Source organism: Mastacembelus armatus, chromosome 9 (genome assembly GCF_900324485.2).
Source record: "Mastacembelus armatus chromosome 9, fMasArm1.2, whole genome shotgun sequence".
Taxonomy (NCBI): Eukaryota; Metazoa; Chordata; class Actinopteri; order Synbranchiformes; family Mastacembelidae; genus Mastacembelus; species Mastacembelus armatus.
Genome location: NC_046641.1, coordinates 8,493,573 through 8,509,415, shown reverse-complemented (window position 1 = coordinate 8,509,415; position 15,843 = coordinate 8,493,573). Strand labels below are relative to the sequence as shown.

The window sequence follows — 15,843 nt, the reverse complement described above, 5'->3', positions numbered from 1 at the left end:
AAAAACGTTGTAGTAAAAAAAAGATAAGATAAACTTTATTAATCCCTGAAGGTAAATTTCGGGGGGAAATATAAAATTATTTCTCGCAACATACCAGGTCTTGATCAAGGAAACAAAGCATTTCTATTTATTATACACTGAACAACACTAATCTAGTTTCAGTTTCAGTGCATGTGTGTTCATGGCACCACAACAGAGCCATGTACCTCCAAACAGAGATGGCTGCACCTTGCCACAAGCGAAAGCCAGTGGCTACAATTAAATCTGCTGACAGCACCAGCAATAGCTACTTTTCAAAATTGAGTCTGGCTACAATAAAATACCAGCACAGTCTGTACCTCTGGGCCCTCTAGTGAATATTTTACAACCTTGATTCCACTTGGTCCCTTTCTCTATTTAAGACAGCACATTCAAGAGCTTTTTCTGAGGGTGACGTGTTGCCAGCTAAGGCCGGTCTCGACTGTTATTTAGTGACCATACTGTGTGTGCTGCAAGGTCAAGTATGAGCAGAACCCTTAGGCCTCTGTCCCCTCCTAAGATGGAGTACTTTCATTTCACTCACTTGGGGCCTCGTATTTTCTCTCCATTTTATTGCTTTCTCTGAGCACTTCCCACAAAGAGACATTCCACCTCCTCACAGAGACACAGGGATCCCGTCCAAGAGTGAGTGGGGAAGGTCTGGATACTGTGCCACAGGGACGAGAGTGCTGACACTGCTGTAACGCGGGACAAAAGCTAAAGATGAGAGTGGAGAGAGACAGATTGAGAAAGAGAGCTAGTCTCAGTGTATAGGAGCTGTTAGGAGCTTTAATCCCTGTCTTTGGCATGATGTCAGGGAGTCTTGCAGAAGACCGTTTCCTCACTCTGCAAAAATGCCTTCTACATCCCTGTGTGCACCGCAGCTATATATAATGCAAACATCAAACGCTTGTAGCTGCGCTGACCTCTCTCTCCCTGGGAGACCCCTTGTTCTCTCATAATACAGAAACCATTCCCCAAACGCACACACACAGACTGGTCGGAAAGTCCACTGCACCATCTGAATTTCGCCTTATCTCAAAGCACAAACTCATCTCTATTTTACAGATGGGTGAGTGCAGACGACTTATCTGGTTCCTATCTTTGACTTCACTCTTTAAAGATCTGAGAAAGGGAAAGCACAGAAGGAGGATGCATCCTGTTTCGGTGAGAGAAGAAAGGAGGGAAAGGACAAAATATACTGCACCATGAGAATGAACTTAGAGTACCTTCTTTCTTTGTCAGTGTAAACATATAGTGTGGCAGCAACAGGAATCAGGACACAAAGGCAACCAACTGCACTTACTTTCTCAGATATATCACATTTTTCGTTTTACTATTGTGTCTTGTTTAATCACCTGTTGTTTACTTTAACACAATAGGCATTAGTTAATGAAACACTGCCTTGGCCTACTCCTGTGAACACAAGGATATTTCAAACAAGTAAGCAAGAATACAAAAGTGAAGAAAAGAAAGCATTAAATGTTGCTTTGCTCCCCTTTATTCAGTGTTTTGTTTCAGGTCAATGGACCACTTTCATCCGTTATCTGTTCAGATGTCAGTGGTTTTAGGAAAGTAGGGAGCATTCTCGTGCAAAGCTCTGGCTGACTAGAGCAGGTATTTGGCTATGTGCATAAATCAGCAATCATCTCCACAGTTGCAATGACTAATCAGGGCCAGTAATTTCTCCAATGAGTGAAAAAATGGTTCAGCTGGGCCATTTCCAAGAGAAGATTATTGGTCTACACCACTGGCTCTACCTAACCTCTGACCTTAGCTCTTAATCACCAATTAGCATTCAGCCTTTTCTGCATATTGGCGTAAGGCAAAGGGTATCAGCTCAGAATGCCTATTAAACAGGGTGAAAACAAACAAACTACAACAACAACACAATCCCAAGTTAAATGTCTGTTCCAAAGGACATCTTCTAAATGCAAATGTGCACAAATCTATTGACGCGAGCCAGCGTGTTAGTTGAAGGTAGCTGTGGGGGGAGTTGACTTGGATTTGTAGCTCTCGCTTGTCACAACAATATCTTTTTACCACAGAACTGCTGACATGATTCATGAGCCAGAGGACTTGATGTGGTGCTGGTGTGCAGGCCAGATGAAATCCCCTCAGTCCACTAATATAGGTTTCTGTGTTGGGGGTGTGCTTTACAAGTTACTGTAGCTAAGGAGCCATTTCACACTGCTGAGCTAGAAATAGGACTTACTGTAGCTAAATCAGCCCAGTCCAGCCCTCCCCAACACTTGTCAGAGGAGACGGTACTACACAGTACACACATAATTCTGCACACATGTTCAATAAACGCACACACACGTTTCTTCTCTGCCTCACTCTTCACTTTTCTCTCCCTTTTTCCCTGCCTTTCCTTCATAACTACCTTCAGTGACCCCCTCTCCTTTTACCACCCCCACCCCTGTTTTCTAAGTACCTATCTTTCCCTTGCTCCTTCTCCTTCATTAAAATGGACTTCCTAAAGCCTCCATTCATCTTGCTGACAGCTTCACTATCGATCGGGCTGGAGAAAGGGATGCAGTTCCAGAGCTTTAAATGGCTCTCTGGCCAGCATGGATGAGGGCCTGGCTGGCCTGAGGCCGGAGGGGAGAACGAGAAGCAGGGAGGGAGTGCCAGGTTTAACCGGGAGTTCTGCCCCAAGTCTGGACTCTGATGCATTTTTGGTCACCAGTGAGTAAGACTTAGATTGCCTTGATGGCAGGGATAAGGCAGACGATGACTCAACACCGTAATAAGTATTGCTTTGACAAGATCAGATAACGAATTAATCAGGCGGAATGAAAGCTAACACCTTAGCCAGCCTCTCAGGACCACTTGCAAGCTCTCCTGAATGTGAGACTTATTGTATAATGGGACTCCTCAAGATCCTGGGACAAAATGGAGGTGGGAGTGTCTAACTTGGCTACGCTTACAAGCAGTTCATTTAAATCAAAGCCATGTGAACTAACGTTCCTCTGGCTGACGCCTTTAATCGTCAACCATTATCGAGAAAAGATGAGTTGGCGCATTCCGTCTCCATCCCTCTCCCCATGTGACATCTAATCCCTCTGCCAAGATTAATGATTGGACATTTGATTTTCCTAATGATTAAAAGCTCTATGGTGTATTCAGTGTCCTGTGGTGCAGTGAAAACCCCAAGGAGCCTGTTGGATCCCCTCCTCCCTCTGATGTGCACTGTCTGTGTTTCTGTTGGTTGCCATCTATAATCATATAATGCATCACAACAGTGCAGCACTAAGCGAAGGAGTCTCTTGTGTCCATGTCACTATTTGTTTGTTATCTAATCTGTCCTTCTGTATTGCCTTCGATTGAAACAGCAAGGCAGAAAAAGATAGACAAGGTGTAATATTCAAGGCAATTACTTAACTTCCCAATTGCACATGGTTCAATCTACATAAGGCACTGCAGTGTTTAGATTAAGGTCTTGTTAGAGTATCATTGGCAGCAGGGTCTGTGATGCTTGCATATTGATGCTTCAATCAGTAAACGTAGGAGACCATACAGCACTTCACATCGAAGAACCAATTTAAAAAGTCCCTGATGGCAAAGTATCCTCTAAAGTGAATATGGTGACATGGTCTGAGATTCTATAAAATGGAGAAAGAATAGGACTAACAGGGATGAAGAAGAGAAAATGAACAGAAGGGAAAATAAAGGGGACAAGAAAAGAAAAATCAGATGTAATGTGGAAGAGCTGAGAAACAAAAAAATCGGAGCAAGGGGCAATGAGGAAGGAGAGAGAGAAGGCGGCAAAGAGTTAGAGAGCAGTAGTCGATATAACAACAATCATTCATCTCTCTGACAGCCTTCCAAGTGCTTCACTGGGGAGACACAAAGCTGCGTCACCTCGAATGCAGCAAATGCACAGCACCTACACACGTTTGCATACATACACTCACGAGCCTAAACACACAGAGGACATACATGTTTATGGCCCTTGATTCTGCTGCGGGTGCACATAGACCTCTGGCTCAATAGTATGTTGCAGGACATGTTAAGTCAGTACATATAACATCACACCAAAACCTGTACACGCACAAATCATAGCTGTGGGCCTCGGTCAGACATTCACACATGTTCACATATGTTTACTCTCACTCATGCACATGAAAAGCCCATCTGCTGTTCTGTTAAAATGATGTGTATGTGCAGCAACAATCACATCGGGAGCAATAAATTTAAAGGGCAGTTCAAACAAACTTATAAGATGGAAACCCATCTCAAATTTACACAATACACCTTTTACAACCCTGCATTCTTTTGAGAAATGTGCTTAATGTTTATTTGCAAACACACTGAAGTGTTCCAAGACAAGCGCACATGTGAACAGGACACGACACACACATGACATTGGAAGACTAGAACACAGATGTGTGCTCCTATTAATACACACACACACATACACATGCACACACACACACACAAATCCTTGTTTCCCGCTTCTGGGCATGGCCCATTGGCTGATGCCTGCCCTCCATCTCTCATGATTCATGGCTAAGCAAGCTCCTGTAGAGCAGTTCTAAACCACTGGGCCACGGAGAGCCTGTGCGTCATTAAGGCACAGCGGGCTGGACTTGCCCTTAGAGCCGCTACACCATAGCCAGCTCTGTGCCCTAGTCCAGCACAACATGAGGTGAGGAAGCAAGTACTTCTGTACACAGTAATATCAACAGCTGAGTGCACTTGCAGACTATCTTGCCTTATGAAGTGTGCAAGAAAAGTATAGCCTTTTATTTAGTTGGACACTGTTCTTCCCCTGCCGCCATCCAAGATTCTGGCTAAATAAGCCCATCTAGTCATCCTCAAATCCTCATTCTTAATCAGAAAAGCAGCTGAGGCTAAAGAAAAGAGACAAGGGTGCCGAATTCCACCCTCTGCCATCCTCTGTTAGCATGGGCCCCCAGATGCGGTGGAGGCACACGTCCATTCCCCACTTATTCCTTAATGATCCCCTCCAGTGCTGACAAACACTGACAAACCCTGACCCTGACAAGAGGAACACCCACACTTAGCCCTCTTCTCACCCCTTATTTAGAGGCTCATCTCTCAGCCCTCTGACTCCTTATATCAGCTAAGGTCCAACAGAATCCATACAGCTCCAAACTAGCAGTAAGATAAACACCCATGATGAAATAGTCCGTTTCACTTTCAGAGTGAGGGGCAAGATTTGAGTGAATTCCTTGCGGCAGATGGAGGGAGAGCATAGATAAACAAAGCCAGAGTTGAAAAAAGAGAATAGTGGTGGGAGACAGAGTAGGAAAAAAAACTGTTTGTATGTTTTTTGACTTTTCCCTGATCATGATTTCCATTTCAACTTGGGGCTGGGGGAGTCAGCAGCTCAGTCAGAGTCAGAGACTCTTTTTAACATCCATAAGATATAATTACAGAGCACACTGCTGCCAGCCCGCCTCAGTTTCTCCTAAATACTCACACCCCAAATTAGGGGTTACCTCATTCTAGTTAAAACTGCTATTTAAGATGAAAATGTCACAGACAAACAGAGGGCATGAGAAAGAGAGTATGGAGAGGAGAGACCTAACTTAACAGCTTTGTCTCACAATGACAGAGAAGGCCTTGGTTAAAGACGGTTACTGGCAGGCCTTAGATGAAGCCAGGTGCTCAAATTGAGAGAAAAACAAAAGACACAACAGAGCTACAAAGGTTAGAGATTGTGTTTATGTTTACCCACAGTATATGTGATAGCTAAAAAATGTGCTAAGGATATTTCCAAAAAGCCAGCAAGCTAAAGAGAAACACTAACTTCATGCTAGCCTATGACCTCACTGGTTAGGACCGCAGCTCCCAGTCCAGGTTGCGGATGACAGAGCACTCACTCTTGGAGCCTTTCCCCAGCTCAGCCTTCTTTTCTGTTTTATTTTCTATTTTTTTCAGTTCCTCATCTTTATAGAAGAGTGTCCTGGTCAGATTCATGGTGATATATTAATGTCACATAGTCCGGTTCTCAGATACAGGCAAAAAGCCAGCACTACATCTGCCTTGTTTTGCTGCTGTGTTCTGCTCTAAAGAGTCACAAGAAAAGATTTCCTGGTACTGTACTGCTTTTTGATTTATAGAGAACACTCTTCTGGGATCTCTTTATTTCTCCACGTCTTCATCACACACTGGCCACAGAATTTCAACTAAAGTTTTAAAGTTACACTACTATAAACATTAGCAGTGGTTTCTATAATAGGATTACTGTAGCACAGATGGACATTGAGGTATATGTTGCCACGTTTAAGGGATCATCTAATTACTGGATCCATCATCTATAGACACAGAAAACCTCTCACACTCGTATTTACACCTACGGGCAAATTAACCAATCACCAATCACCTTGCAAGTCTTTGGACTATGGGAGAAAGCCCGAGTACCCAGAGAAAACCACAGGCCATTTTATGAATACAGTCTTACTAGACATAGAAGCAATGACCTGAAAACCACAGAAACAGCGCCAACAATAAACTGGAGTTTATTTAAAATGTGGCAGTATCCAATGCAAGAAAAAAAGACTAGGGTTCTGACTAGGGTTGGTCTCTTGCACACATACACACACACCTAGATACCCACTAACGCTATATCAAGTTTCAAGTAGGGTTCATTTAAATGTATCTGATCATCCTCGGGGCTTTTTACCTACAACGTCAAAACCTAAAGCTCGACAGAATCAAGACCCACATCGCATGTCATTATCAAAGCCACAGGGTCCATCAGATCCTTTTATTACATTAAACATTTTGCTATGTATCATATTTTCCGGACTATAAGTCGCACTGAAAAAACAGCCTTGTTGAACAGAAAAAAGTGCTTTGGTGTATAAGTTGCATTTCTAATTATACTAATTGCAGTCTAAATTAGCCTATGAAGAGCATAGGCTAGGCATAGCAACAAGGAGAAGTGCATTACAAAATTCCTTCATCTGTGTCAAGTAAAGTTAAACAGCTGTGCCAACACTGGGGAAAAGATGAAGTGCTGTCTCCTCCTCTCTCAGGTTGTCTGAATGCTGACACTCACTCCAAACTTTGTTTCAGCTGCAGACTTTATTACCTGCACTTTGAGATCTGCAGTATTTCTCTCTCTTTTGGGCGGCATTTTGTTTGTGTTACACTAAGAGTTAGAGTTTAGCGGGAACATAAACATTTTCACTCTTTCAGCCGTACTGTATTATATTCAGTTGTGCCAAGACTGCAATCTAATGCTAATGACTATTTGAAATGATAGTAAATTAACACATAAGTTGCTTTACTATATAAGTTGCAGCACAAGACAGAGAACTAAAAAAAAAGCGGGATTTATAGTCCGGAAATATACGGTGCATGATTTCATTAGAAGATCCAGGCAATTCTCTGTAACTGTAATGCACTCTAATTAAAGTTGTTTCAGTTCAAATATGCCACAAATCCCTACATTCCCAATGACTGGAATCAGTGCCACTTATTCTCTTTAAGTGTCTTCTGCGTCTTCTCCACAGTCTGAGAATGTAGGCTGCATGATGGAAACCCAGTCAGAAACAACATCCTGTCCCTGGCCTCTAGGAAGTGACCTCAGCTTCAGAAAGGCCAGATAAAAAGTTTACATCAGAAACAAAAACACCAGCCTTGGCGTAATGAGCTATCCACCAGGCTCCAGCGTGCTCTGAGGGAGACCAGGTGGTGTGACACACATATGACTCTGATTAGGGGGCCTACAGAAGAACAAGAGAAGAGGTGGGGTGTGCAGAACCAATCAGGACCTTTTCTATAAAATGAAACTATTAGCCGTGTTCAGTGACCTCTACCAGTGCCTGGGACACTGTGGCACTCGTATATGATGGGCGATACTGTTTTCTTCTGAGCAGCAAATTGTGAGCAGCACAGCCCTGAGTGGCTGAAAATGTGATATACTATTGATTTTAGCAGATGTACTGATACTAATCTGCAAGGTACTTAAATGTCAATAGGTGCCGAAAAACTGAATGTGGGATATGGTAGTGTGCATGTGGTATGCACACTTACACACAAAAAAAAAAAAAAAAAAAAAGCTGAAACTGGTCAGCCAATTAGTGCTACAGCCAACCATTTGCAGAGAATTCAAACCCTTAGAGCACACACTAAAGACCTTGCTTGTGTCCTCTACGTCTCTCACCCATCTCTTTCTCTAACCTCATTAAATGACAGAACATTTTTGGCATTCTGTCTCTAGACTCATAAACGTACTTCTGCTCTGCACATATCCTCAAACCGTGGGAGGGACAGATGTCAAAGGGACCGCTGGCCTCATTTTTCAACTGTTAGTTTCATCCTGGTGCATTGTGTTGCATTTAACTGGACTGTTTAAATGTCTCCTGATATCAGAAAACACAAACAAGCAGGCCTGCCAGCCTGGTGGGGAGGATAAGGAATGAAGGGGAAACGGAAGCCATTCTTCTCCTTGTGTGACGGGAATTGTGTTGGAACAAGCACCTGTCACCCCCTCCAACAATGACCACAGAGGTGGGACACACAGAGAGAGAGAGAGAGAGAGAGAGAGAGAGAGAGAGAGAGAACTAGCACATAGAGTGAGCGAGAGAAAGAGGGCAACAAAAAGTAAAGTGGATAAGCCTGGCTACCTCATTTCTCTCTTTCATGGTCTTCTCTATCCTTCTTTTCTCTCTGCCACATATTCAAACAACTTAAATCTGTGTAAATTACATTCCAAACTAGGCATAAGTTACAAAGCCCTAGACTTCCTGCTACTTGAACCAGATAAACATCTGCATAATATCTTCAAAAATCGTGATATGCACTGATAGTAAGGGGGACCAGCTGCTAAAGCAATCCTGCTGGCCTTTTCTTCAGCTGCCTCACACCCTCTCCTCCCCCATCACCTTCATTCGTTCTCTGCACCAACTTGACAGCCATTTTTTAAATAGACAAAGAGCAGAAGCATCTCTGTGTCCTTCAGCCTCCTCCGTCAGATACCCTCTAAACAACCAGAACAGAGGAATGCTGGGCACAGCACAATCTCACACCTGCAACATGATTACATACTCAAAAAAAAAAAAAAAACTTTGTAAACTCAATTCACTGTCCTGAGAGTGAGAGTTAGCATGCTCTTTTACGTCTGTTGTTAACGTCTTTCTGTGTTCCTCCTACCTCTCTGTCCTTTAGCTTCATGGCCAGAACCAGCTGGTTGCGATGGTTGGTCAGTGCCTCGCGGTAGTTTCCCTTGGAGAAGAATGCCGAGCCCAGATTGCCATGGGCACGGCATTCACCTGTTTGGTCACCTGTAGAGGAAAAGCCAAAAGAGATGAAGAGAGCCAACAAACAATATTTACAGTTAATCCTATGTGATAACAAAGCAAGTGGTGCTTATTTCCCATCATCCCACTGCCACCGTTGAACAGCGATGTGATGAACCACATGCATGCCACTGACATGCCACTGTACCCTTAAAAGGGAAAATGGACGCTTTAAGTTCTCCACAGTAGAGCAGCTTCCCTGACAGCTGGTACTGTTGATCTCAATGCTCCAGAGGGTGAGAGGGGAAAGCCTTATTATTTCTGCCTGACAGAGAGGCCCCACACACAGGGCTAAAGTAAAGTGCAAGTCTCTGTGCTCCACCTGAGAACCACAGCTCCTTATCTCCAGCTGCTCTGCCCAGTCATGTGTCAAACTGTGTGGGGGTTAAAAGAGTGGAGCCAGTCTGTGTTACTCTCTGTTTTTTTTTTCATCTTACCTTTCTAGTTTTCTTTCTTTATTTCCAGCTGTGTACCACCTACATAGTGTGTACATAAGTAAGATCTACACCCCAATGGCAGTTTATTTTTAGGTACACAATGCTGAAACTAATGGCATATAATACAACATTACTACAAGAAATTCTCATGTCATTTGCATCACTGAGGGTATGCTTAACAACAAGTAGGAATGTAAGAGACCACTGAAGTTAAAATTCATCCAGAGGCTCAATGAATAATAAGATACCAAGACAAATAGCAAAAACTGGGCAGTGAAGGGTTGATGTGTTGCTCTGGTTTGTTTAATAGAAATTTAGTATCTTTTAATTTTGGACTGTTGCATTGACAAAATAAGCTTTAGGAGGTTACTTTGGGCTTGGGACACTATGTGACTAAACCAGTCATCAAAGAAGCAATTAAAAAAAAGAATAATTAAATAAATTAAATTAAATTAAATAATTGTTTTTTGTAGAAACACTACATTATTATTCCTGCTTCTATACTTAAGGCCTCTTACCTAAAGTCTTGGCCACCTCCAAGTCTTGCTGCATGTAGCCAGTGCTCTTCTCGGTGTTGCCCAAGGACCAATGGGCGCTGCTGAGGGCTGAGAAGACAGAGCCGCGTAGTTTGAGGCTGCATGTGCCGATCTTCAAAGCAGCTTCCAGCACCACAACAGACGCTGTGTGGTGGCCTGCTGTCAGCAGCTCCTGGCCAATCACAGACACCACCACAAAGGGACTTTTGTCCAACTTCATTTTCTGCAGCTGCTGATAGGTGGGCTCCAGAGACTCTGCGCAAGGACATGAGTAAGACAGAGATCAGAAATCTACTCTGTAATATACTAAACATAACCTTGTGCTGACATGGTGACTGATATCTGACATTGATTACAGTAAGTGTGTAACATATTTACCATCCCTGATAAACATGACTGCTGCATGAATTCAGATTCTACTATTCTGCAGTAATGGGTCTGTTTTCTCTGCTGGATAAGCATAGCCTGCAGCCTGACTGAGTGACAGCTTTCACTGACAATTTAACAAAAACTCAACACATAAGCCATTTTTCTGTTCTCTTCACCCAGACTGGGGTAATCTCAGGCAATTTCCAACACCACTGCATAAAATTGGCACAGGTTTAGACCATTGTGGGCAACTGCCTTTACAAACCACAGAGCAAAATTACATTTCTGCCTTCACTGCGTGTCAGTTGATGTGGTTGTTCGAGAGAATAGAGAGGGCTGTGTGAGTTTTGAGATGGAGTTTAAAGAATGACGGGGACACTGATGCAGCTAGTGTACAATGGCAGCAGCGGCAACAGCAGCAGAGGAATGCAGAGCAAAGGAGACAGACAAGGTGACCTTTGCAGAAGCTGAAAATGCACACAATGACATAAATCAATGGTGGGCCGCACGGGATTCAGGATCCACAGCCCCTTCAGATTACAAAGCCCTCTGCCAGACACTAGCATCGAAAAACGAGAGGGGGTGGGCACAGAAGGCACACCCAAGTGTGTGTGTGTCTTTGAACTATTGATACATTTGTATGAGTCAGTGCACATTTGCATTCATATATAGGAGTGTATCAGGGGGATGGTTAATTCCCATGGGCCAGTATTTGCAAATATTTTGAGCAGAGTTGCTACTAATTAGGTCGAAGTACTCTACAGATAACTGCATGGTGTTACTGTGACGGTACAAACTGGCTCTGTGAGGCTGTGTTTGAAGTGTAGATTTCATCATGAGGTCCAACTTTCATAAAACTACTACTTTAATTTGTTTAGACAAACATTTAGACACAACAAGTACCTAGTGACAAAAAAACCAACAGTTCTCTGAAACACAGACTCTAATTCACGTAGAAACACACACACACAATATGAGATGTGTCCCCACGCAAGCAGTCAAAAGCATAACTGATGATGCTCTTTCAAGAGCGTCGCTTCTGTTCCAGCACTTGGCAGAATGTCGTGCTTACAGAGACAGTGTGTGCATATAATATCCATTCATAGCTTGTAATTGCCTTCAGAGTGACACCAAAAGCTGAGTCATAAATCAAACACTGAGAGAATGGTTTTTTAAAAAGGTGTCATGGCTGCTGCATTCATAAATGGGTAGTTATGACAACATCCAAGTGTGTTGTTTCACACACACACACCCACACACACACACACAAGCATTCAGGCTGGCATTTAAGAAGCAAGAATTGTAGGGAAGCGTTTGATTTTGCTTTAGCAGCTAGGACCACACCTTGCTGTAATGACAGCACACTGATGATCAATGATCCAATGAGCATTACCATCCTAGCGATGACAGTTATCATACATTTTGATAAACATTGAAGATGTAACTAATCTGCATAACTAGCCTTTGTAAAGAATAAGTGTAGTGATTACCCCATTAAACCATAAACACCATAAAAATAAATCCAAACCATCAATCTGTTTGTCTGATGGTTTTCCCTACCAACCTACGGTGCTCAGCTCAGTGTTTAATTGTTTTTCAATAGTTCTTGGTTAAATTGGTATGGCACCATTGAATGCCCAAAACTTAGGCTTCACACACAGTAATTGTTAGTAGGATCATTCTTTGTTTTGGTCTTTTCATTGGATTTGTTGACATTAAAAAGTATTGAATAAATTCTTGTAAGTAGCAACACACTAAATTGATCTCTAGCAAAATTCTTCCATGTCTTTGCCTCTCCAGGGAGGTAAGGGAAGTTATACTGCAGGCCCTCTGGTGCTAGAACTGTTTCAGCATCAAAAGCACTTTGCTAAAAGGCGCTGATGCTAATGAACGTCCAGTTAAAGGAAAATCATTTCAATGGAAAATAATCAGGGCTGGATCAATAACTACCGCAACGTGAAACCATCTAGAGGGATCTTCAAGAGAAAACCCATTCTTAGTTAGCATTTGAGGAAAATAATCTGATAATTAACAGCTAATGGAGCCTTTGCACTTTCTCTGGCCCCAAGCAGCCGAATGAGAGACAGACCTGAAGCAGAACAAATAGTATGAATATTACCCATGTGAATGAATACAGTAAATACTAAAACAAAGCTTCCAATATATTAAACTGTGAGTGGCTGGTTTACACAAGCTCATTTAGTGATACAGACAGACAATGGTGACACTAGAGGGAAAACTGCTGCCAGGATGATCAGAAGTGACAAATGGGGATAGACAGATACAGTGAGGACAAGGGGTTGAGATTGTACCAGTTTCCACTTGTGTGAGAGTCCATTGATGAGGGAACTACAGCATGAGTCACATGAGAACATAACAGCTGCTTAACTCTGAAATAATGAGAAGAAACCTTGATCTGTAAAAGGCAGAGTGGATGTGTGTGTCAGAGAGTGAGGCTTGAATTGTATATGACACTGTAAGAATTGGGGAATTATACACCTTATATTAAATTTAGTGTGGAAACAAAGCAAAGCAAGCTTTGATGAATTCACTACACGCTGATTTCTCAAAGGCATATGCATTGATATTGTTCTCTCAGGTTCATTATTCATCTTCCTCTCTCCTGATTTATTTATTTGACTATTTTGGTATGAATGTCATCAGCTGGATCTCTTTGCTCTGCTGTGAAAAAGAAACACAAAGGTGCTTTTGGAGGAATAAAAACATCACAATGTGTTGAGATGTCTGTGGTAAGATAACTGGCTGAGATAAGTGAACACTGCAATCACAGCTAGATACAATCAGCTCTTTCCTGGCAACGCGGCAACAACATTGAGTTTGCACACATTAGGGAATAATGGTGTGTTTACAGGATGATATAAGAGAAGTGTAATTACAACTTTTTAGTGTAATTACAATGTCATTAAACTCCAAAACAAGCCATATTTTTGGTTGAAGATGTTTGAATCAATTTTCCAATGAGGCTTAACTCCAGTTAAATTGGTGGGAGAGGTAATCAACAAGCTGAATACTGGGATGAGTGTGCTATGTGGCCGATAAACACAGCTGGCAGGAACGCAGTGCTCTTCCACACTGAAGGAGAGAAAGCAACACTTGCCTACCTTTCACTTATCAGGGGACTTTGGCTGAGTAACACTCATTATCCTCCCTGTTTGCTGGCGTAACATTGATTATCGTTCCCCTGTGCCAGGAGCCCCTCTGAGAGGATCATTGTTCTTAATCCTTTGACCTAGCTACCTCTCCACAACACACCTTGGACTGGGTTCTCTGCTGGTTGCCTGGCACTGTGGGAAATAGGGTAAACAATTAAGAGATTAAATGACTTGGGCTACATGTTGGTCCTCCCCTCCTGAGAGGACCCATTCTAGTCCATGATGATCAGGGTCTGGGCTCACACCCAAATCCTTTTTTTGTTTTGGTTCCAGTTACAGGCTTCTATGACGCTCAGATTGACTCTCTTCCTTCTTCCTTCTCTTTGGAATATGTTTTTGCTACACAACTGTATTCAATCAAAGAAGACTAATTCTTCGCTGAACACTCAACAACCTTCAGAGTTGCTGATCTCATCGTACGTCTCAGTTAATCGTGTATTATAAAACAAGGCCACATTTATTCACAGGCACACTTTTCAACACAGTTTGGAAAAGCGGCGATGTTGAAGGCAGACAGCAGGATGACTAAGTCTGTGCTGGCAGTCGGTGCCATCCAGATCTGAAGCATATTCAAACCTCTGCAGTGGTCATTAAAATTGTTGCCAGGTTTGTTTTGAGGCTCATTAGGTTGGCCCATACCGATTACTCATGGACAATTAGGACACTGCAGTTGGCTGATAAAACATAAGAAATAACAGAACAAAAAAAGCAGAAAGAACATATTTAAGTAACAATCTTGGCTTGAATCCACTATTTATAAAGCCACTCAGCTTTAGGAAAAAGGCTTACATAGGGCAGACACAGACAATGGCATTAGTGTTGGATGCTCATTAAGATAACAGGATATCTGTGCGTATGATCAGCCTGACTAACAATAAGATATGCTGATGCTGCAGGCATCAGGCCTCTGAGTCCAGAGGTAAGTACTTGACACCAGCCAGTCACAAAGGCAGAAAGACGGACAGATAGAGAGATGGCCTGCCTGTTGTGTGGGTAAAAAACTGACAGGTAAAGTCACCCCAACACGCCTATTGACTGACAGAGCGTAAGGATTATCTGTGAGACAGGCTTTTAGGCAGTCGTAGGACAAAACATGTGGAGAGGGAGAAGCAGACAGACAGTGACATCGATGCACATGAACACACTGTCTACGAGCAAATATAACTGCATTTTTTATTTTTTTTTTACCTCGTAGTGGCGACTTCATGGCAGCTTCTACCATGCCCACCAGCAGCTGTAGACTCTTGGGGTCTTGAGCCAGCCCGGAGGCGAAGGCGGCCAGTGCGTCGGCATGGCGACCAAGGTACTGAAGGGCAACACCCTGTCGGAAGTATGCCTGCAGAAGGAGAGAAGTAGCAGAGTCATCAGGGCTCCAGTCTAGTGCAACAGCATGGGGCTTTACACAAACACATTACCAGACACACTCATTTCACGCCATTTGCATTTTTTCCACATGAGCAGTTTTTAGAACATGGCACCTCTCTTCTTTTGTATTCCCATAATAGAGTGATCACTGAGTTTTTTGTACTTGTTAATTGGATTATAAGTTTTACATAAATGCACATGTTACACACTGGCTGTCTGCCTTCTCAGGAGCAACTATTGTTTTTCTGTTAAGTGTTTTTTTTTTCTTCTGTTTGCTGTGGGAGTGAACTGCACACAAGTACAGAGCACTGGGATTTGACTGTGTTAGAAGAAAGTTAAGAAAAATAAAAGAGAGAATGAGAGAGAGCTACTTACTCAAGTGAGTCTGTAACTCCTTTAAAGAACATCCATAAATACTGCAGATTGTGCATTCCCTTTGTCAATGCGCAGTTGTAAAATAAAAAACACAACTGGCCGGGAGTCTGTTTTTGCCATATTTTTACATCATGTTTTTGAGACGCAAATGCCTCTTCAAGCACACAAAAATTAAATACATTTGTCATCCAGGCATTTATTCACAGAGCAGTCACTTTGTTGCTAGTATAATAATTCAGTACCACTGAGCCATAAACAGCATGTGACTGCTGACATATTGTATCTTTCT

General features: G+C 42.6%; 1 protein-coding gene across 3 annotated transcripts in view; it reads right to left on the bottom strand.

Annotated features, from left to right (window-relative positions):
- Positions 1-15,843, bottom strand: part of LOC113139164 (tetratricopeptide repeat protein 28) — a 150,789-nt gene that overhangs the window by 46,059 nt on the left and 88,887 nt on the right. For all 3 annotated transcript variants that reach the window (XM_026322183.1, XM_026322185.1, XM_026322184.1), the window contains 3 exons: positions 15,003-15,150; positions 10,255-10,527; positions 9,154-9,284 (listed from right to left, as the gene is read on the bottom strand). In XM_026322183.1, coding sequence (XP_026177968.1) covers positions 9,154-9,284; positions 10,255-10,527; positions 15,003-15,150 — 552 coding nt within the window. The remainder of the gene's footprint in view (positions 1-9,153; positions 9,285-10,254; positions 10,528-15,002; positions 15,151-15,843) is intronic.